Raw genomic sequence first — 21,662 nt, 5'->3', positions numbered from 1 at the left:
GATCATAAAGTCCTGGAATCGTTTGGGTTGGAAAAGCCCTCCCAGACCATGGAGTCCAAGCATGCCCAGCAGTGGCAGGGCCAGCCCTGAGCTGTGTGCCCAAGTGTCACACCCAGGGGCTTTGAGTGCCCCTGGCACGGGGAACTAAACCTCCCTGGGCAGCTGTGCCAGGGCTGGGCAGCCCTTCCCTGGAGAAACCCCCAGAGTCCATCCTGACCCTCCCTGGGCACAGCTCTCCTTCCCCCTCCGGGCACCCAAACCCTCTGGCATCAGCTCTGTGCCACGCTGGGATGGGCTTGGAAATGCCCAGGGTGGCTGCAGGTGTAATCACAGCCTCAAACAATTCCAGCTTTTGTTCAAAGCCTGATCACACATTCCTCCACCATTAACTCCCCGCATAAATATTGAGACTGGGAGCTCGTGTGTGTGTGTGTGTGTGTGTGTGTGAAACAATGGCATGGTAATATTTCAGTGGGGGGAAAAAGGCAGCTGGTTTATGCTGCTCTCAAACATTTAAACCTGTTCATTTTTCCCTAAACTGAGGGCTTAGTCTGATACAGAGAACCATCCAAAGTGCTTTGAAAATCACCAAGCCCAAAGTGACCTTGCATGGCCTTGCACAGGAAAGCAAGGACTGCTCAGTCCTTACCAAAATAATTACTCAGGGTAGATCAAGGACTGAGCAGACCATGCTAAGAGTCTTTCAATTTTAAAGGTGTGTTTATTTTTAAAGTTTCTACATCAGCACAAAGCTACGAAATTTTATTAATAACCAGCAACAGCATTTTGCTTGGCCAGCAAAGAATTCAGGGAGCCACCGGACAAATTAATCAAAATTCTGAGGGGGAGAAGCAAAAGTCTGCAGGAGATTATTAATTTTTAAGAATTTTTAAGAGTCTAGCCCAATATTTTAAACTGTGTGTCATCCAGCAGGCCTCATGTGACATCATAATTGATAATTAAGCTTCTCCAGGTTTGCTTCTCCTTCAGGTTTCTTTTCCATCCAATTCTCCTGCTTAGGCAGCTTTGGGAACTGTAACTTTTCTATTATCTCCCAAGTCAGTGCATTTTCCCCCCATTAACTCCCCTCTTGCCTTTGTGCAGAAACAATCCAGGTATGATTTAATAAGCCCTGGGAAGACAGAGCTGGTTCATATGCAGGAAATCAGATTTACATAATTTTCCGCTCGCTTTTATAGCTACTGTAGTTCAAATTATCCTTAAGTTGGGGAAACTCTCTTCATACCATAAAATGAAATAGCACCTGTGTTATGCTTCAGCTTCCTCACCCAGCCCTGGCAATAAATTAAAGGTTGATTTGTCATCCTGACTTAGCACAGAAAGTCCTTTTTTAATGAGAGGAGAGGAAGTGCCCTGGCCTGCAGTTAGTCACAGTCATCAGTCACTAAACTAAGCTTCAAAACCAAGTTCAATCTTGTTTTGTTTTGGGTTTATTACCTGAACCCTTCTGCACGGGGGGGGAGCAGAGGATTTTGGGCTGTGCCACATTCTCTGCGCCAAGTAAAATGTCACAGACCACAGGTGGAGCTGCAGGGGTCTGTACAGAAACCAAAGGACGCTGGTGATTGGGATTTGATCCAGGATTTGGGCTGAACAAGGCTCGGACTGGGAGGCTGCATCCTGGGACAGCAAACAGGGTTTGGTGCAGGGAACAGCTCCTGGAGCTCCCCGCTGCCTGTGGCTCTCCAAGAGCAAACCCATGGGTTTCACATGGCATGGTTTGGGTTGGGAAGGACCTCAAAGCCACCCAGTGCCACCCTGCCCTGGCAGGGACGCCTCCCACTGTCCCAGGTGCTCCAGCCCCAGTGTCCAGCCTGGCCTTGGGCACTGCCAGGGATCCAGGGGCAGCCACAGCTGCTCTGGGAATTCCATCCCAGCCCCTGCCCAGCCTGCCAGGAACAATTCCTCATTCCCAATCTCCCATCTAAATCAGCTCTCATCCAGTTTAAGGCCTGTCAAGGGTTTCTGCCAGGCCCCTCCCTGGGCACAGCCTGGACATTCCCAGCCCCAGGGACCAGCTCCTCCCTTGCTCCTCAGCACTGCTTTCTTGTATTTCCCCTCTTTGCACTTTGTGTGCATTTACCCAGGAGTTGGAGAAAGGCTTTGTGGTAAACAAATAAATACAATTTCTTCAAAATGAGTATTCATGTCTTCAGCTGAGCACCATTGTCAAACTCTGGCTTCTGGAGCTGGGCACAAAATGAGCTGTTTTCCACCAGAGCTTAATCCAGTCCCCTCTCATTGATTGCACTGCAGATCCTCACGCTCAGTAACTTAAAAACGGATCGATTATTCAGCTGGTTAAAAGCGAAGCACTCCCATTTCTGAGTGCTTGCCTTAAAAACAGTTTCTGCTGTGGAGCAAGCGGGGCCGTTCCCTGGACGGGGAGGCAGCAGGGCTGGGCTGTGCAGGGCAGGGCAGTCCTGCTGCTGCCCCGAGAGGGACTCCTGGGGCAGGGGGACGTGGGGGCCGGGAGAGGGAATGGTCACTGAGCCCTGTGCTTGCCTTGCAGCTCCCAGCACAGCCCAGTACGGCATCACCGGGCACGCCGAGGTGCTCTTCTCCTGCTGGTCCCTGGTGCTGACGCTGTCCTCCCTCAGCAGCATATTCTACCTGAAGAACATCCTTCTGCACTAAATGTAAAGACCCATAAAAGGCTTTTAAGGATTCTCTGAAAGTGCTGATGACTGGATCCAATCTGGTAGAGTTGGTTAAAAGCGGCGTGGGATATAATCAGTGCTTACATGGGGATGATCGCCTTCTGTAGAATTGCTCATTATGTAAATACTTTAATTCGACTCCTTTTATTTTGATTAGCTGCATTACCTTGTGGAGCAGTACACATTGTCCTTTTTTAAGACGTGAGAACTCTGAAATTACTTTTAGAGGATATTAATTGTGATTTCATGTTTGTAATCGACAAGTTTTCAGAAGCATTCAGTCATGGTCTGCTGAGTCGCAGACTGTAGTTTACAAAAAAGGATATTGCAGTAAAAATGTGCTTCTTTAAGGCTGCAATACAAACATTCAGCTCCCTTCTCAACTAGCATTCTATCCAAACTTACACAAAAAACATTTGTTCTTTTTTGAGTAAAAAAAAAAATCAAATAATATTGCCTTCAAAATATTTCTTCAAAATACTACACATATCTAGATTTTCTTCTAGCATGATATTCAGGTTTCAAGAATGAGCCTTGTACTATAACTGCGTTGCGCAGTACTGCTTTTGTTCTCTTCCCTCTTTCCTGCCAATTCAGCATGGTTGTGCCTTCATGAAACACGACTTTCCTCTTCCTCTCCAACAGTCTGGAATGTGTTCTGGGAAATGCTGGAGCATCCTTTTGAGCATAAGAGATCTCTTGGTGGGACAGAGGTGCCCCGGGCTCCCGGGAAAGGCTCCTCTGCCCTGCAGGGAGCTGCTCCAGGGCAGGGCTCAGCTCAAGGCAGCACCAACTCCTCCCTGCCCCTCCCTCCACCACCCCTGAGCAGTAGGTGACCTCTGTAAAAACGACATTTCCCACTAGCAAACAGAACTCCAGTGACTTTGTGGCACCTTTTGAATGTCGGAATGTTCCCCTAAAGCCAAATCCCCACCTGGCTGTGAATGTCAGGATCGTCCCTTTTGTATTGCTGGCAAAGCCGACGTGAATTGGTATTTTTCTTGCACTCAATTTTGTACTGGTTTGGCTGATTTAGCAATGATAAAGGATGCTTTGAACCATGAGACACCTGCAAATCCCCGGAGTATCAATTTTCCATCTCCACACATCCCTGTGGCAGGGTGCTCCTGCTGAGGGCACGTGGCCGTGCCTGGGAGAGCCACCAGGGCAGGAGGGCTGGGGGAGCTGCCCCCTGGCCAGGGCTGTCCCTGCCAGCCCCCAGACCCTTCCTGTGGAGGGGACCCTGCTGGCACACCCTGGAGGAGCAGCCCAGAAATCCTGTGTGATGGTGCTGTGTCCTCCCCAGCCCTGCACGGCGCTGGGGTGACGTGCTGCTCACAGCACCCGTGCCACCTGAACTGCCACCTGTGCCACCCGCTGCCAGCCGTGGCCAGCAGCCCTTGGGCACCATCCCCTGGTGGCCCCAAGAGCTCCTGACCTGCTCACCAACAGCTGGAATAACAAAATCCCTGCCACAGAATCCAGGGCTGGGTTGGGCTGGGAGGGACCCCAGGGCCCAGCCCATCCCACCCCTGCCAGGGCCAGGGCCAGGGCCAGGGACAGGGCCAGGGACAGGGCCAGGGCCAGGGCCAGGGACAGGGACAGGGACAGGGCCAGGGACACCTCCACTAGCCCAGGCTGCTGCCAGCCCCTCCAGCCTGGCCCTGGTGGGGCAGCACCACTTTCACTGTGATCACTCCCAGGCTGTGTCTGAGCTCCAGCAGGGCACTGGAATTTCCCAGCTCCCAGTTTTTCTGCCCTGGGAGCACTCGGCAGTCCCAAGATCCCCTTTTTGCAGCAGGGAGGACTCGGAGCTCCCTGGGCTCAGTGTCCCAGGCCAGCGTGCAGCCAGGAGGTGTGGTGCCTCTGCTGTCCCTGCAGGGAAAACAGAGATGCTCACGCCAAAAGATGGCAATAAAACACCCTGGGTCACTCTGCATGTGGTCAGTGACAGACTGTATTATTTCTCTTATTATTTACAGCCGTGTGCCAAGCAGTTGCTGTGTTCAGAAACGTGGCATTTTTTAAAACCTGGAATAACATGAACAAGCCCATTCTGCCAGGAAAGGGTACAAAATCACCTCAAATGAGTTTATCAGTCCTGATATCCCGATCTCTCTTGTATTGCAGCTTTAAAGTGCTCTATTTTAGAATCCATTCACTAGAAACAGTGGTGCTGCAGGAAGTCTTGTGTCAGTGCAGTTTTATGAAGGGAAAAAGGAGGCTATGGATAACCCAACCCACGTGTGTAAAACTGGGAGAGGGTTCTATGCTGTGGCTGGATCGAACCCTGCATTCCAGTGATACTCTGCATTCCAGCGATTCCTGATATTTGGAACCTGATCTTTCCAGCAACAGGATAGAATGAGCAGCAGCTTGATTAAACGTGGAAAAAGGAGTATACAGTGACGTGTTGAACGTTTGCATTCGCACCAGGGAGAGGCGCTGGGTGGCACGGGCGAGAGATCCTGTCCCACATTTGGTGTTCACTTGGGGGGGCACTGCTCCTGTCGAGCCCAGAAAGAAAGCCCCAAGGCCACAGGAGCAGCAGAGCCGGGAGCCGTGTCTGGGTGCCAGGGGTGTTTTTGAGGGGCAGGGTCGTGCTGGGCTGTGAGGGGCAGGGAGCTGAGGGGCTCTGGGGGTTTGGGCAGGGCTGCAGCACAGCACAGGGGCCGGGGCACACACCTGGGCCAGGTGAGCTGGGCTGGGCTCCGTGCTCCCAGGCAGGCTCCAGAGTGCCCACAGCACTGCCAGGGCTGCAGCTGGGAGGCTGCTGGGGCTGCCTGCAGCCCGTCCTTTGTGGGGCACTTGGGGCAGCGTTGGGAGGTTTGTGCTGTGCTTCCCTGGTCCTGCCTCTGTGGGTTCCCCCCTTCCCCACACCAAAAGAAAAGGTTTAGCTGAGGATTTCCAGCAGGTGCTGCCCCGTTGGAGCCCCAGGCTGGGAGGGACTCCTGGTGCAGTGTCCAGGGCTGTGTCCCCACACGAGTGAGCGGTGACACTGCTGTCACACGGCTGCTGGCCCTGGAACCCAGCTGACACTCAGCTGAGGCGTCTCACAGCTCGGGAACAAACGCAGCTTCTCAAGGGTTTGTGTCTTGGCAGGATCCTTCAGAGCCAGACAGCTTTTTTTAAACTTTTCAATAGGTTTTTTTTAGAGTCAATGCTGTTTTTAAGATCCAGGAGTGTTAAACCCATCCCAGTGACAGCTGCTTTTTTTGCACATTTTCTGAGCAAGTGTTCAAAATAGACAATGGCAAATGTTCTGCTACCAAAACCTCCACAGAGCCCACAGAACTGTGTTATGAAGAATGTGTATACCAAAATATGTATTTACATGGATAAATATGCCTTAAAGACTAAATATGCATTTACTTCTAAGGCTGGATCAGCCTCGTGCCCAGTCTGGAGGTAAATAATCCATATTTCACAGCTGCCATGGAGGGGGTGTTTCTTTGGAGGAAAAAAAAAGAAAAGGGGAGGGTGGGGAAGCATTTCTTTTAAAAGAATCTTCAGTAGTTTTAAAATCCTTGCATGATCTGCCACGTGTGAGGAGGAGTGGGGAGAGGATGAAGTTGAGCCTGGCCCTCCAGCACCGGCAGTGCGGGGTCTGCTGTGGGGCTGGCAGGGCTGTGGTGCCACCAGAAACTGCCACATCCTCTCCCACGTCCCCCACACACCCCAATCCCTCTGAGCTGGGGCAGAGTGAGGGGCCTGGGTGCTTCCCAGTCCCACAGGGCTGTGGGAATGGGGCCACCCACCCACAGCCTCCTGCACGCTGCAGCTGGCTACAAGGGTCCTGGGAAATGAGGAAATGCTGACAAAAAAAAAAGGGAATTTAAAAAACAGGAATTAAAAATTATCCATTCTGCCTTAGTAGTATTGAGAGCAGAGGAATCCGTGCTGGCAGGGCAGGGCAGGGCAGGGAGGAGCTGGCTCTGGATTTGGCCAAGGGGGATGGGGTGGCACAGGGACCGTGGCCGCGCTGGGCTGGCTCCTGGTTGGTGTTCCTGCCCTGAGCTCCGAGGGCAGGGCAGGGATTTGTTCTGCAGCCAGCAAAGTCCATAATCTACCTGGAAACAGGCAGGGCAAGGCAGTGGCACAGAGGTCTGGGGCTGATGGGGAAGGGATTCTCAGCAAATCCTGCTCTCGGAGCTTTGTGTGAGCAAGGGCTTTACCGGGGCACCTTCAGCGCTGTTTGCTCTGGCTCCTGATGCCTAATTCATGAAGAGCTCCAAGGCTCCTTTTTATTAGAAAATTCTCATGTTAAAAAATGCCGGGATCAGCATATTTGCCACCTCTCATAAGCTGAGTTCTCAGTCATTCATATTTCAGGGCACACGGAGCGCTCCCGATGAAAATCCGCATTGTGGGATGGGGGGAGCAGTTCCCACCCGCCCCAGCAGCTCTGCCCTGGCTGGGATGAGCTGGGAGAGGCCTCGGGGGCTCAGGGGGTGCAGATCAGTCCCAGGTGCTGGCTCCATCACCCCCACTGCCAGAGTTACCCCCAGGGTTTCTCCAATTATTTCCCATCCCAGGGAAGGGACTGTGGCAGGCACCTTGGCTCCCTCCCTGCACAGACCTGGGCAGAGCAGGGCCTGGGCTGTCCCACAGGGAACTCAGAACCCCCAGGAGCAGCAGCGACAACCAGCCCAGCCCAAAGTGGCCCCACGTCCCCAGGCAGTGCCCCAGCCCAGCACGGGGACACAGAAGTGACCCCTCTGCAGCAGTCAGGACAGGGAGGGGACAGCAGAGTGCTGCTCCAGCCACAGGAGCTCCCCTTATCAGCCAGTGCTGGAACACTCATTATCCCCATCCTCTTCTTTCCCAGCTCACAGGCTGCCTGCAGTGATGATCTTTATTGCAGGCAGTATCCAGAGGGGGAAATCTGTTCCCTCCTTTCAGGATTTCTCAGCAAACCCAGCACAGCTGGCACACGACGCCCTGTGATGTCTGTGCAGTACCATCAGCTTGTCCCCCCGGCAGCCCCATTAGAGCCAGAGGCTCCCATTAATCCCCACGACAGGCACTTAACTGTGAGCCCCGGGTGAGAACAGCCCTGCCGGCCGAGATGGAGCAGCAGCATCCTCATTTTCTGGTGGGTGGCATGGCAGGGCCAGCCTCCCCTCCCTCTGTTTTGTGGCATTTTTATATAAACCAGCCTTTCCTCCTCGGAGGGGGTAGATCTGGGTGGAGGGGCAGCCTTGGAGAGGTGCTCAGCGTCTGTGATGTGTCCCTTCGGGTGGGGCCGGGCAGGAGCTGCTGCACCCCACGGATGGGTCCTGGCAGGAATCTGGGCTCTGCAGGAGGCAGCACGGTTCATTAGGCTGGCAAAGCTTTCAAACCTTGAAGGAGCTGCTTTTCCTCCCCCGGTTTAGTGAGCTGCTGAAAGCGCTGAGTTGTTCTTCCACAGGATTTCAAATTCACTGCTCTTTCATTATCCTTGACCTTTTCACATTTTTTACCATAAGTGGGGAAAAAAATTAACTTTGGAGTAAATTACTGCAAATCCCTCCCCAAAAACATTTAAAACCAGAGCCTGGGAGGCTGGGACAGGGAAGCAATGACTCTTGTTGCCACTGTTCTCTGTATAAAGAGGATTTAATGTCTGCTTGCCAAGAATTATGGCTCCTAAATCCCTGTGACTCGTTTAGAAATGACTTTTAGCTGGACAGGTGCACATACCCTCCCCTGCACTTGGTGTTACCAGGGGCAGAAAGACAAAGTGTGTGATGGGACAGGGCACCTTCCTGTGTGCTGCCCCTGAAGCCTTGGTCCCTGTTTTTATCCCTGCCTCTTCATTCCCAGCTCTTGATCTCTGTCTCTTGGTCCCCATCTCTTGGTCCCCATCTTGGTCCCCATCTTGGTCCCCATCTCTTGGTGCTCTTCTCTCCATTCCCTTCTCTTGGTCCCTATTTCTTGGTGCCCTTCTCTCCTTTCCCATCTCCTGGTCCCCATCTCTTGGTGCCCTTCTGTCCCCAGAAGGAGGAAGGGGAAGGCAGGGAGCAGGAGCAGGAGCAGGAGCAGGAGCAGGAGCAGGAGCAGGAGCAGGAGCAGAGCAGGAGCAGGAGGAGGCTGCAGCCCAGGCTGGGCTCCCACCCCATTCCCTGGACCCTAAAAAAGGGATCAGACCAAGACAACAGCAGAGGCCCCCCTGGTGCTCCAAGGGCTGAGCTCCCTCCTTCTTCCCTGGCTCCCAGCTCAGCCTGAACCGACCCAAGAGCTCTGGGATGTTCTCTGGGCTCAGCCCAGCTTCCCTGGCCAGGCTGGACAGGGCTGAACTGAACTGCCACCCTCGGGAGTGGCTCTGGTGTCACACTGGGACAGGCTGGTGTCACAGAGAGTGGCTGATGTCAGAGGAAATGGCTGATGTCACACAGAGTGGCTGATGTCACATGGAGGAGCTGATGTCACACAGGGACAGCTGATGTCCCAGGGAGTAGGAGAGGCTCCCGAGCTTGCCCAGTCCCTGCTGTCCTGGTGAGCCACACTCAGAGCAGCCCCCCCATCTCCCTGCAGAGCCCATGGTCAGGGTGCATTTCAGAGTTCATTTCAGCACTGATCACCCCAGGCCCCTCTCCCAGGCCCCTCTCCCAGACCCCTCTCCCCAGGCCCCTCTCCCAGGCCCCTCTCCCCGCTCAGAGCAGGGCGCAGTGAGAGGCCCCCAGAGCGCTCCTGCCGCGGCGTTTCTCTCCTCGAGATTGCAGATCACACACTTAATTCCTCAGGAAAACCGCAGCTGAGGGCTTTGCCCTTTGCTGGAGCACAGAACCAGCACTCCAGCAAAGGTTAATGAGCACGGGCAGGGAGGGGACTGTTCACTGAGCACTCCTGAGATGGGGTCCAGCACAGGCAGGGATGCTCTGGCAGCAGCTGCTCCCCCAGGGCACCAGGACAGCTCCCAGGGAGAGCAGAAAGAGGAGAGGAGGATTTCCCAGAGGATGGAGGGAGCAGGGTTTCACTGCAGCCTGGGCTTTGTTCTCAGCTGAGACCCCACGGAGCACACGGGACCTTGCCCTGAGCGTTCCAAACGTGTTCATTTCTCTGAGAACTGTGATCCTGGACTCAGTTCCCTCTGCTCTTCCTCACCCAGCTGGTGCTGGAGCAGAGGAGTCCTTTTGCCATGTGGGGAAGGTGCCAGGATTGCTGCCAGGCCCTTCCCCTCCCGTTTGGCTCCTCAGCCCCTTTCACCAGGATCTCCTCCACAAGGGCTGGTTTGGCCAGCCCAGGCAAAAAACAGCCCAGCCTTCCCCCCATTCCAAAACTTCCTCCATTTCTAATCCCCTCCCACCCAAAATCACGGCATCACTGCTGTAAATGGCAGAGCAGATAGACACTGGGGAGACCTCAAATGAATGTCAAGAATTAAGGCTGCTCCAATTTAATAATCACTTTTTTGTGTTCGTTACCTCTGTCATCAAAGGCACTTTACCTGGATTTAATGCTCAGCCCTCTGGAAAAACCTGGGAGTTCTGACAAGTGCTTTAATATTCCAATAGACTACAAATATTTTGGAAAATAGTTCTTTCCACAAGCTGAGGCAGAAAAGCAAAACCAAAGCACAGCCCACCAAAGCAGGTTCTGCTCAGTACCAGCAGCTTTTACCATGGAATCATGGAATGGTTTGGGCTGGAAAGGACCTTAAGGATCATCCAGTGGGGATGGAGAGTGCCTCTGGAGGGGCTATTCATGGTTTAGGTAAAAAAACCCCACAGTATGGAGTCATTAGCATTTGCTGAATGTCAAGAGGCACCAGCTGAAAACAAAATCCAGGCCTTGGAGGGAGCCAGGTCTGTGTGTAATCATCCCCTGGCCACCCAAAATATCGCTAGGGAGCAGCTCCCAGCTGAGGTTCCAGCACAGGGATCACGGGCAGTGCAGGGAACAGCCAAGCACAGCTTTGCTCTGGGCAGGACCCGGCCTGGGGGGAGCTGGGCAGGTCCCTGGACCCACACCATGGTCCTGCAAAGCCCTCCAATTCCCAAAATCCCTCATTTTCTGCAAATTCCAATACTGGAGTTGGTGACTGAGGGGCAAAGAGAAACTTGCACCACAAAACAGCCTTAGGGAACACGCTGGGATCAGCTCAGCTCCTGCCCTTCCCCTTCTCCACCAGGGCATCTCCCTGCTCGTTCCCTCCATGGGATAAATTCCTGGGAATAACAGGGATAACATCCTGATATAGGGACTGTCCCGTGTCCCCTACAAACCCGTCCTTGGGGTCCCCGGCTCCCAGGGAAGGGGGGCTCTCCAGGGCCCAGCACCCCTCCCAGTCAATTAGAGATGCAAATGCACTCAGCAAAGTGCTCCTGCAGATGTTCTTAATTAAAGCAGCCCACCCCGAGCCCACATGAAGCAATCACCCCCCAAAACGCCTTCCTGCTCTCAGATGTTCCCAATCACTGCTGCAGGATCCTGCAGGAATATTATTTTTGTAGGAGTAAACCATTTGCTAAATAGGCCACCTGTTAAATAAACACTCCCACTCTCCAAATATTGTTATTTTGTTTTCCAGCCTATGCACAATCTGGATTTATTTTAGATGAAAAAAGATAATCACTAAAGCACAAAACCGCCCAAAAAACAGTATTTTGACTATTTGCAACTATCCATCTTGCGAGCACATCTGCTCCTTTGCAAGCTGGCAGAGCTGTTGCACTCAAAGAGATTCACAGCTCCTTATTCAGCCGGGAGCTGATGAATTTCCATCAGAGGCCTCGGCACTCTTCCCTTCTTTGTCACTTCTTCAAGCCTGAATTGCTCCCGCTCCCCTTTCCTGAGCTGCCTCTTCCCACAGGGACAATCCCGGATCCAGGAGCAAAGTTCCGTGGGACAAAGGAGAGGTTTGCCTCCAGTTCTGCTGTAAAATCTCATTCCCTGAGCTTTCCAAGCCAGGCTCACCCTTATCCCCCCGGAGCCTGCTGTGCAGGAGCACCCACAGCCCCTGGGGAGCAGCAGGGTGGCTCTGCAGGAGGGGCATTCCCAGGAAAAGGGGCATGGGATGGAATGGAATGGAATGGAATGGAATGGAATGGAATGGAATGGAATGGAATGGAATGGAATGGGAGTGGGATGGAATGGAATGGAATGGAATGGAATGGAATGGAATGGAATGGAATGGAATGGAATGGAATGGAATGGAATGGAATGGAATGGAGTGGGATGGAATGGAATGGAGTGGAGTGGGGTATTTCCCTGGAAGGGATCTACAGCAGGATTTAAACAGCACCCCTGCCCTCAGAGCTGACCCGCAGCCTCTTCCCCTTGGCAGTGAATGGGGTGCCTCACATGGACTCATGGATCAGGTGGGAAATCCCTCTGAGATTCCCAGTGCAGCCTTGGCCAGCCCTGCCCAGCCACCACTGCCCCGTGTCCCCAGTGCCACACGCACAGGGCTTTAAACCCCACAGGGGTGGGCACTCACCGCTGCCCTGTGCCAGCGCCTGACATTTCCATGAGACTTTTTCAAGGGCTTTTGTGCTTTTCGACTGTAATGTAGATTCTTAAATAATTCCACAAGTCCTGTGTTACTTGTTTCACTTCAAGTGCGGCTCCCAAATTAATGGTGTGTGTTAATTGGGCAGCTAATCCCCCTCCCAGAAGAAAAAAAAAACCTTAAAAATTATCATAATCCTTCTCATTTTTGGTGCTGTGCTGCTAACGTGTTAAAGATATTTTAATAAATGAGAGGCCTTAATTAGAGCAGAGTGAGCCCTACAGTGCCCTTTCACATAAAATACAGATGTGTAGGATGAGAGAAGGAAGAGTTGGCTCCTTTCAAGGCAGAGCCTTTCCTCAACCCTCCATCTCAGCCTCTTCCATACAGAAATCCAGGATTCCTTCCATTCAAAGCACAGACTTTAAATTCCTACACCCGTCTCAGGGCAGTATTAAATATTAAAGTCAGATATTAAAATTTCAAGGAACCTAAATTAAACCGGAGGTACTCAAAAATAAGTGTTGCTGAATATTTAATGGCAAAGATTTCGTAATTAACTTTAGAAATCTCTCACACCGAGACAGGGAGGAGGTGCCCAGTGAAATGTGACCATCCCAGTGACCTTCCAGGGGGCTGCAGCAGGTGCCCCCCTGAAAAATCCAGGTTTCTTGGGCTCTGTGGAATTCCTGTGGCTCCCTGAGGAAGCCTTGCCAGCCCTCCTCCTTCCCAAAATCAAAACCATCTAGTGGAAGAATCACAGCCCAGGATGGTATATCACACCCAGGATGGTATATCACACCCAGCAGGGTATATCACACCCAGCAGGGTATATCACAGCCCAGGATGGTATATCACACCCAGGATGGTATATCACACCCAGTATGGTATATCACACCCAGGATGGTATATCACACCCAGCAGGGTATATCACAGCCCAGGATGGTATATCACACCCAGCATGGTATATCACACCCAGGATGGTATATCACACCCAGCAGGGTATATCACAGCCCAGCAGGATATATCACACCCAGCAGGGTATATCACAGCCCAGGATGGTATATCACACCCAGCATGGTATATCACACCCAGCAGCTGCCCCAGCTCAGCCCTGATTTCCCCTCAGGCAGGTCCCAGACACTGAGCCCACAGCTGGCAAGCCCTGCTCCGCCTCCCCAGGTGAAGGGTTTATTTCACACCCAGTTCCTCCCCCCTGCTCAGCCAGATCCCATGGCAGCTGTGGGTGGCTGTGGTGACAGTGAGTGCTGTGTGGGAGGCTCCTGCCACGTGCCCTGTCAGCTCTGGCACCTGGAATCCAGCACCCACTGCCAGGGAAATGACAAGGTATTGCAGGAGCTCTTCTCCACCAGCAGGTTTGCAAATGCAGGAGGATAAAAAGGTGATGTGGGTGATGCTGGGGTAACCCAAGGGGCTGAGGGTAAGAACTTGTGTTTTTCTGGGGCACCTTGCTTGATATTGGCACTGGAATGGTCTGGATGGCCAAAGATATTCAGGATATCTGGAATACATTCAGGATATGCTGCCCAAATATGGTCCAGTGGCATCAGCTGTGAGCGAAATGTTCTTTTACAAATGGGCTGTGCCTGGTGGAGCCAGAGCTGTGAGACACATCTCACCCCAACCTGAGAGAAGATTAGGGCAAGGGCAGAACATGGAATCATCCCGGACTGCTTTGGGTTGGAAAGACCTTAAATCCCCTGCAGGGACACCTCCCACCAAGCCAGGGTGCTCCAGCCTAGCCTTGGGCCCCGCAGGGATCCAGGGGCAGCCCCAGCTGCTCTGGAATCCCATCCCACCCTGCCAGGGAGGGATTTCTCCCCGGTTTCCCATCCCAGCCCCTCCCGCACTGCAGACAGGGCTGGGGTGCTGCAGAGCCCCACAATCCAAGCACAGCTCATCTCTCAGAGCCTGCAGCTGCCGATTCTCCCCCTGCCCTGGCAGAGTTTGGGATTTTCCCTCCTGTTTTCCATCGGGGAGCCGAGGTGGGGCTGGCACCTCACTGAGCACAAACCCCTGGTGCTGGGGCACCTTGCTGGGGTGAATCCCTGCCTCACTGGGAGGGATTCTGTGCCGAGCAGAGACTGGGCACACCTGGCTCAGAGCTCCCCACCCCGCAGCATCCCTTCCCTGGCACACGGGGCAGCACCACCCCACCAACCTCGAGGAATAAATAAATAACCCCCAAACAGCCAGCTCAGCACTGAGCAGCCAGCAACAATAACACCTGAATGGGGCAGCACAGATGAGAGCCAAAAATAGCCCAGAAAATAAAAATACTGGCAGACAAGTGATGAAAGTGTGGTTTTGAGGTGATTTATCAGGAGTTATGAGGCAGCGCTGGCTCTGTGCTGAGCTGGGAGCAGTGCAGTTGGAACAAACACAATAATCTCACTGTGCTAACAGCTCCCTCCAGCCCTGGATGTCTCTCAGCTCCCTGGCTGCCAAGGGAGGGATGCGATCTGGAGGGGAGCTTTGGGTAAAATCTTTATCAGATAAAGCAACGAGTGGGGCAGGGTGGGGAGGAGGCAGCTGCACCTCTGCAGGGCAGCACTGGGAAAGGGAGAAAGCAGGCAAAGGCATTCTGGGGAACCAGGGGAGCCTCCGGGGAAAACTGCAGGTCAGGACAGGGAAAATGGGCACTGTCTGCACAGCCGAGGGGAAAAAGAGCCATTTCCCCCTTCTCTGTCCAGGCTGATCCCTGCCTGGCACACCAAGGGCAGTCTGGAGCTCTCCAGGGAGGTGACAGTGGCCAGTGGCAGGGCCTGGCTCAGAGGTTTGAAATAAAATAAAATAAAAATTTAACCTCTGTCTCTGCCCACCATCCATTCCAAGGTGCTGCTGGAATTCCACAGATCACGCGGCCAGTGCCCAAACAATTCAATATTCCAAAGCTGCTCCCTCTTCATTTTAGAATCCCAGGCTGGGCTGGGTTTGGAGGGACCCTAAATCCCAGCCAGGGCTTTGCAGGGACCCTAAATCCCACCATCCCAGGTTGCTCCAAGCCCATCCAGCCTGGCCTTGCCTCTGCTTGCACAGCACTCCACTCTCCCTGGGAGCCCCTCCTGGGCAGGGAAATGGGAAAATGGGGAAATAGGGAAATGGGGAAATGGGAAAATGGGGAAATGAGAAAATTTCCCCAGGGAAGGGAAATGGGGAAATAGGTAAATAGGGAAATGGGAAAATGGGGAAATGAGGAAATCCCACCCAGCTGGGGCAGCCTGGCTGGCTGGGTGGGATTCAGAGCCACAGCAGCACAGGAGCTGTGTCTGGAATTGCTTCCCTCTCTCTGGAATTGCTTCCCTCACTCTGGAGCTGGCTCCCTCACTCCGTGCCTGCTCCCTGCTGATCTCCCACCCCTCAGGGCTCTGCAGCAGCTCAGCAGTTTTGCTCTGGCTCGGCCCCCCCGGGATCCCCCCTTTGTGCCCAGAGCAAACCCACAAGCTGTGCCAAGGGTGACTGTTGTTAGCAGCGGACGGGGACAGAGGATGACACAGCCCTCAGCAATCCCTCTAGCAGCCTGGTGGCTGTGCCAAGGGAGAGGGGCTTTCCCAGGGGTCTGATTTGCCCTTCCCTCCCCGGTGGGGCTGTCCCCTGGGACATCAGCGCTGCTCCCAGCTCCCAGTCCTGCATTCTGCATCCCCCCAGCGACCACCCCATCGCATTGCCCTGGGAAAGCTAAACCAGGGCCCATGCTGCAGGAGGCTGGTGAAGGAAAACCCACGTTTCCCATCCACTTCCACCCCCTAAGTGCTGAAAAAGCCCTTTGGCAGAAGGCCAGCGTTCTTTTTCCTGCAGAATGAAGGGCTGAGGTGAATCCAGCCCAAAAGCATCCTCACAGAAAGCAGACCTGCCAGGTTTGACACGTGTGCTCTGAGAAGCAGCCACCCACAGCCATCAAATGCTGTTATTAAAATAAACACAAAATCAGAGAGGTTCAGCCCTCGCTGGTTTAAACAAAGCAAACCCTGCTGGGTTTGTGTAACAGCGAGGGAGGGCTGGCCCCGGCTGTTGACTTATGAATTTCCATTTTCATTCATGGCAAACATTGGCCTTCCCTTCTCATTTCCTACAGAAAGGGAGGCAGAACCATTAAATGAAATATGGGAAAGAATACAATCAACCTGCAAATGGAGGGGTTTGACTGGGGCCCACAGCAAAGAAAGCCAGGTAATCCTAAACAATTCCAGAATGCTTCTAAAGTTGAGCCAGAGCCACACCAGTGATCCAGGGAAAGCAAGGACATGTGGAATGTCAGTCCCAAATATAAAAAAATCCAGATATGCTCCAGCCTCTGAGGAATATCCCACACACGCACCTTGACTGTAAAGAAAATAATTTTTATTTAATTTCTCAAACCTCAGCTTAGTTAAATAAATTTATTCTGGTTTTATTAAGGATGGGGCTGAAGGAAACTCAGCCATGAGAGCCAACCCTTAACGAGGGCAGGTCTGTGAGCTGAGGGGCAGCGAGAGCACAGACAGTGCTGGGTTTGTCCCAGACAATCCCACAGCTCCAGGGGAAAGCACAGCCAGGTCCCAGCCCTGGGGGAGCACGGGCAGCTCCTCACAGCTGAATTCTTGCCTGAATTCATAATGAATCCAAGAGTAATCATAAAGTCATGGCATGCTTTGGGCTGGGAGGGACCTCAAACCCACCCAGTTCCTCTTCCCTGCTCCTCCCACTGTCCCAGGTGCCCCAGCCCCAGCGTCCAGCCTGGCCCTGGGCCCTGCCAGGGATGCAGGGCAGCCCCAGCTGCTCTGGATAATCAGCCTGGAAGTGCTTCTGTAAAATGTGCAATTCTCACAATTCCAGAGCCATCATTTCATCACATTCCAGGCGATGCCCACCGCCCTTCCCTGCCAAAATCCCTCTTCCAGCCCAACATCCAGCATCTGTTTGGAAGGATCCGACCCTCTATTTGTCTCCTGGCTTGTTTACAGCTGACAGCAGCACAAGCCAAGTGAATCCAAGGAAATCAAATGCCTGGCAGTGCCCTGGTCACCCCTGCACTGCTGCAGAAATCTATTCCCACAGCTGGGACCGCTCCAACTGCATCAAATTCCACTTAAACTCCATCAGCCAGCGGCAGCCATGCAGAAACACATCCCCAAAGCTCCTGGCAGGGGTGGTGGAGCAGGGCCAGCTCCCACCAGGCTCCAGAGGCACCTGGGGTCGGGAATTCCTCACCCACCCAGCCAGGGCTGGGAGCTCGAGCCGTGTGTGCCCATCTCTGTCAGCCCGACAATCCAGCGGGGGTTCCCAGGATCCCAGGGAGCTGCAGATCCATCCAGGGAGGGATTCATCCTCAGCCCAGGGAGGGTCTGATCCTCATGCCAGGGAGGATCTGATCCTCATTCCGGGGAAGGATTGATCCTCATTCCCAGTGAGGGCTGTATCCTCGTTCCCAGGGAGGGTCTGATGTCATTCCAGGGAAGATCTGATCCTCACTCCCAGTAAGAATTTGATCCTCCCTCATTCCCATTAAGGATTTGATCCTCACTCCAGTAAGGATTTGATCCTTCCTTGTTCCCATTAAGGATTTGATCCTTCTTCCCAGTAAGGATTTAATCCTTCCTCATCCCCATTAAGGAATTGGTCCTCATTTCCAGTGAGGATTTGATCCTCCCTTGTTCCCATTAAGGATTTGATCCTCCTTCCCAGTAAGGATTTGATCTTCCCTCGTTCCCATTAAGGGTTTGATGCTCATTCCCAGTGAGGATTTGATCCTCGTTCCCAGTGAGGATTTGGCTCCACGGGAGGAACCTGGGGGTGCAGAGCCCCTGAGCTGCCCTGAGGTCCCCGAGGGACCCCGAGCCCCAGAGAGGACAAAGCCATTGAAGCCAGTAAGTGCACAAACCACGGGAGCTGTTGAGTCCCTTTTCCCTCTGTTTCTGTCCAGGATTGTATTTTATTCCCAAGTCAGGTTCAGATTGTACATTGTGTTACAATTAGCAAATGATAGTTATATATATATATAAAAATATATATTTTACTCTTTTTTATTCATTTCTAAGTAAATCCCCTCGGGGTGCCAGGACACGGTGAGGATTTTCATTTTTCACAAGTGGTTTACAGTAACTAATTAACTAAACTCAACGGATGCCTTATTCCTGAGGATGGCAGGAGTTTTTGGAAGAGGAACAAGCCCGAATTCCCAGGTCCTGGCAGGCAGGGAGGGTGTTTCTGTGGAAAGCCAGGGCAGCAGGATGGAGCAGAGAGAGGAGCTGGGGTCTGAGAGGCGCCTTGGGACCCCCGGCTTGGGCTGGCATTCCCAGATCCCGAGCTGCCCGAGCCCTCCAAGCCCTCAGGGGTGGCTGGTGCCTTCTGGGGGTCCCTAGCCAAGGGAGATCACTACAGGCCCAACGCTGCAGCACACAGAGTGTCTGTGTCCATGTCCCTCCCTGCAATTCCATACAGATCCTCTTTGAAATGCACAGAGATTTTTCCAAACCACTCGCTGACTCCCCCGTCCCCTCACTGCTGTTCCACGGGCAGGGAGGAAAATCCCTTTCCCAGAAGCTTTTCCTTTGGTTAAGAGCAGAACTTCTCCTCTCCAGGGTTAAACCACGGTGACATCTCCTTTTCCCGTTTCTTTACTTTCTTTAACCTGAGGTTGGCAGAGTCCCGAGTTCATCCCAGGCTCCACTGCAGCCGTAGGGATGAGTGCATTTATTGCTGCATCTGTTCTGCAGGCTCAATCCCAAAACCATCCCGCGGCTCCTGCAGGGCTCCCACGGAGCTCCTGCTGACCCCGAGCTGTTCCCACCCCACTTTCAGCCTCCTGGGGTGTGTCCTGGCCTGATCCAGGCACCCAGCAGCACGGCAGGGTGCCAAGCCTCCCGCTGCTTCCCGTGGATCCAGAGCTCCACTGGGATCGGGGCAGCTTTGGAATGATCCCCGTGGTGTTGTGCCCCAAACCCCCCCGGCACCAGGAACACCCGGGAGGGCTTTCCTGGCAGCTGAACCCCAGGAAGGGCTGCCAGGGCCGTGCTCACCCCTGCCCCAAAGGCCCTTCTTCTGACCCAAAAATCCACTGACCCCGAAAATCCACCGACCCTAAAAATCCACTGATCCCAAAAATCCACTAATCCCAAAAATCCACTGACCCCGAAAATCCACTGACCCTAAAAATCCAGACTTCAAAAACCCACCAACCCCAAAAATCCACCAGCCCCAAAAATCCACTGATCCCAAAAATCTGTCAACCTCAAAAATCCACTGACTTCAAAAATCCACTGACTCTAAAAATCCACTGATCCCAAAAATCCACTGATCCTAAAAATCCACCGACCCCAAATATCTACTGACTCCAAAAATATGTCAATCCCAAAAATCCACTGACTTCAAAAATCCACTGCTCCTAAAAATCTACTGGTCCTAAAAATCCACCAACCCCAAAAATCGACTGACCCCAAAAATCCACTGACTCCAAAAATCCATCAACCCAAAAATCTGCCAACCCCAAAAATCTGCTGACCCCAAAATTCTGCAGACCCCAGGAATCCACTGATCCCAGAAATCCACCAACCCCAAAAATCTGCCAACCCCAAAAATCCACAGACCTCAGTGCCCCCCTGGCCCCAGAGCCCCCCTGACCCCAGTGCCCCCCTGACCCCAAACACCCCCTGGCCCCAGTGCCCCCCTGACCCCAAGCCCCCCCGGCCCCAGAGCCCCCCTGACCCCAAGCCCCCCCGGCCCCAGAGCCCCCCTGGCCCGAGCCCCCGGCGGGCAGAGGGGAGCAGGGCCCGGGGGCAGCAGCAGCAGCGCTCCCGCCCCAGCCCTGGAGCAGCCGTGTGTCTCGCTTCGTGTGCTCTTGTGTGGGGTGGAGAAGGTGGCCCTGTCGTGTTGTTCGTGAGCTGTTCTTCCCCAGAGAGGTGTCCCATGTAAAATACGTCAGTGCAAAGTGTATATTTTATGTGAGAGGAAAATACATTTTAATAAAGGTAAAGCTTTGTTTAGCTGTAAAAAATGGCAACTGTTCAAGTGTACAGTAACTTCTTACTAATGTATGAAAATCTGTGATATTTTTGATTTGATTGTATTTGTATTGCCCAAATAAAACATTTTGGCTGTATTGTTCCTAACTCTTACCTTTCCTTTTTAAGGGGGGAAGGGTATTTATTTCACAAAAATTGACTTTATTTGGGGACAGAGAAAGAGGAATGACCAGATTTTCCACAGTGAATCACCAGCTGCCCTGATCAAACGTCCCTCTCGTGTTGCAGCCCCTACAATGAATTCCAGGATGGATTTTCCTGCACGCTGCTGTTTATTGGTGAGGAAGGAACAGTTCTCCAGCTCAGGCAGAGCTCGGGGAGAGCCCCCGAGGCTCTGAGAGGGGAACCCTGCGGGGGCTGAGCGGTGACACCCCCGGGACGGCGGCGTTTCAGCCTTCGGACAAAAGGGAGACAATTCCCACTGCCCGAGGGCAGGCATGGACGGGATACTGGGCAGGAATTGTTCCTGGCAGGGTGGGCAGGCCCTGGGATGGAATTCCCAGAGCAGCTGTGGCTGCCCCTGGATCCCTGGCAGTGCCCAAGGCCAGGCTGGACACTGGGGCTGGAGCACCTGGGACAGTGGGAGGTGTCCCTGCCAGGGCAGGGTGGCACTGGGTGGGATTCAGGGTCCCTCCCAACCCAAACCATCCACAGCATCCATGGCATCCACAGCATCCGCCGCGTTTCCACGGCAACCCCGCCGAGACGGAGCTGCCTCCCGGAGCCTCCCTGTGGCAGGAGAGCCGTGATGGAAAAACGGGGCTGGGAAAGCGCTTCCATGGCCAGAGGGCCTGGAAAGGCCTCGGGAACCCCGGCACGATCCCGAACCGCTTCACCTGCGGCTGGGGCCGGGAGCGGCACACGGAGATCGGGAGCCCGATCGGGAATAGCCCGGGAATATCCTGGGAATATCCCAGTGCCAGCGCTGCTGGAGCAGGAGCTGGGATCGGGAATATCCCGGAAATATCCCGGTACCTGCACTGCTGGATGGAGAGCTGGGATCGGGAATATCCCGGGAATGTCCCGTGCCCGCCCTGCTGGATGGAGCTGGGATCGGGAATATCCCGGGAATGTCCCGTGCCCGCCCTGCTGGATGGAGAGCTGGGATCGGGAATATCCCGGGAATATCCCGGGAATGTCCCGTGCCCGCCCTGCTGGATGGGAGCAGGGATCGGGAATATCCCGGGAATGTCCCGGGAATGTCCCGTGCCCGCCCTGCTGGATGGGAGCAGGGATCGGGAATATCCCGGGAATGTCCCGTGCCCGCCCTGCTGGATGGAGCTGGGATCGGGAATATCCCGGGAATGTCCCGGGAATGTCCCGTGCCCGCCCTGCTGGATGGAGCTGGGATCGGGAATATCCCGGGAATATCCCGGGAATGTCCCGTGCCCGCCCTGCTGGAGGGAGCGGGGCCGCACGCTGAGCCCCGGACGCCCGGCTCAGGGGTGCGGGGCAGCTCCATCCCGGAGCAGCCTGCCCTGGTGGACTGCCCAGCACAGCGGCCCCGGACAGAGCAGCCCGAGCCCC

The 21,662-nt window shown here is 53.8% G+C and overlaps 1 protein-coding gene across 3 annotated transcripts in view; it reads left to right on the top strand.

Moving 5' to 3' along the window:
• NEGR1 (neuronal growth regulator 1) overlaps nucleotides 1-20,222 on the top strand; it is a 187,419-nt gene extending 167,197 nt beyond the window's left edge. For 2 of the 3 annotated variants that reach the window (XM_064429220.1, XM_064429217.1), the window contains one exon: nucleotides 2,534-20,222. In XM_064429220.1, coding sequence (XP_064285290.1) covers nucleotides 2,534-2,658 — 125 coding nt within the window. In that variant the 3' untranslated portion in view covers nucleotides 2,659-20,222. The remainder of the gene's footprint in view (nucleotides 1-2,533) is intronic. The other variant, XR_010366633.1, reaches the window with a different exon arrangement.
• The last annotated feature ends 1,440 nt before the right edge of the window (nucleotides 20,223-21,662 follow it).

The sequence above is a fragment of the Passer domesticus genome, chromosome 7 (genome assembly GCF_036417665.1).
Source record: "Passer domesticus isolate bPasDom1 chromosome 7, bPasDom1.hap1, whole genome shotgun sequence".
Classification (NCBI taxonomy): Eukaryota; Metazoa; Chordata; class Aves; order Passeriformes; family Passeridae; genus Passer; species Passer domesticus.
Note: the sequence above shows the minus strand (reverse complement) of the source record. Positions and strands in the feature narration are given on the sequence as shown.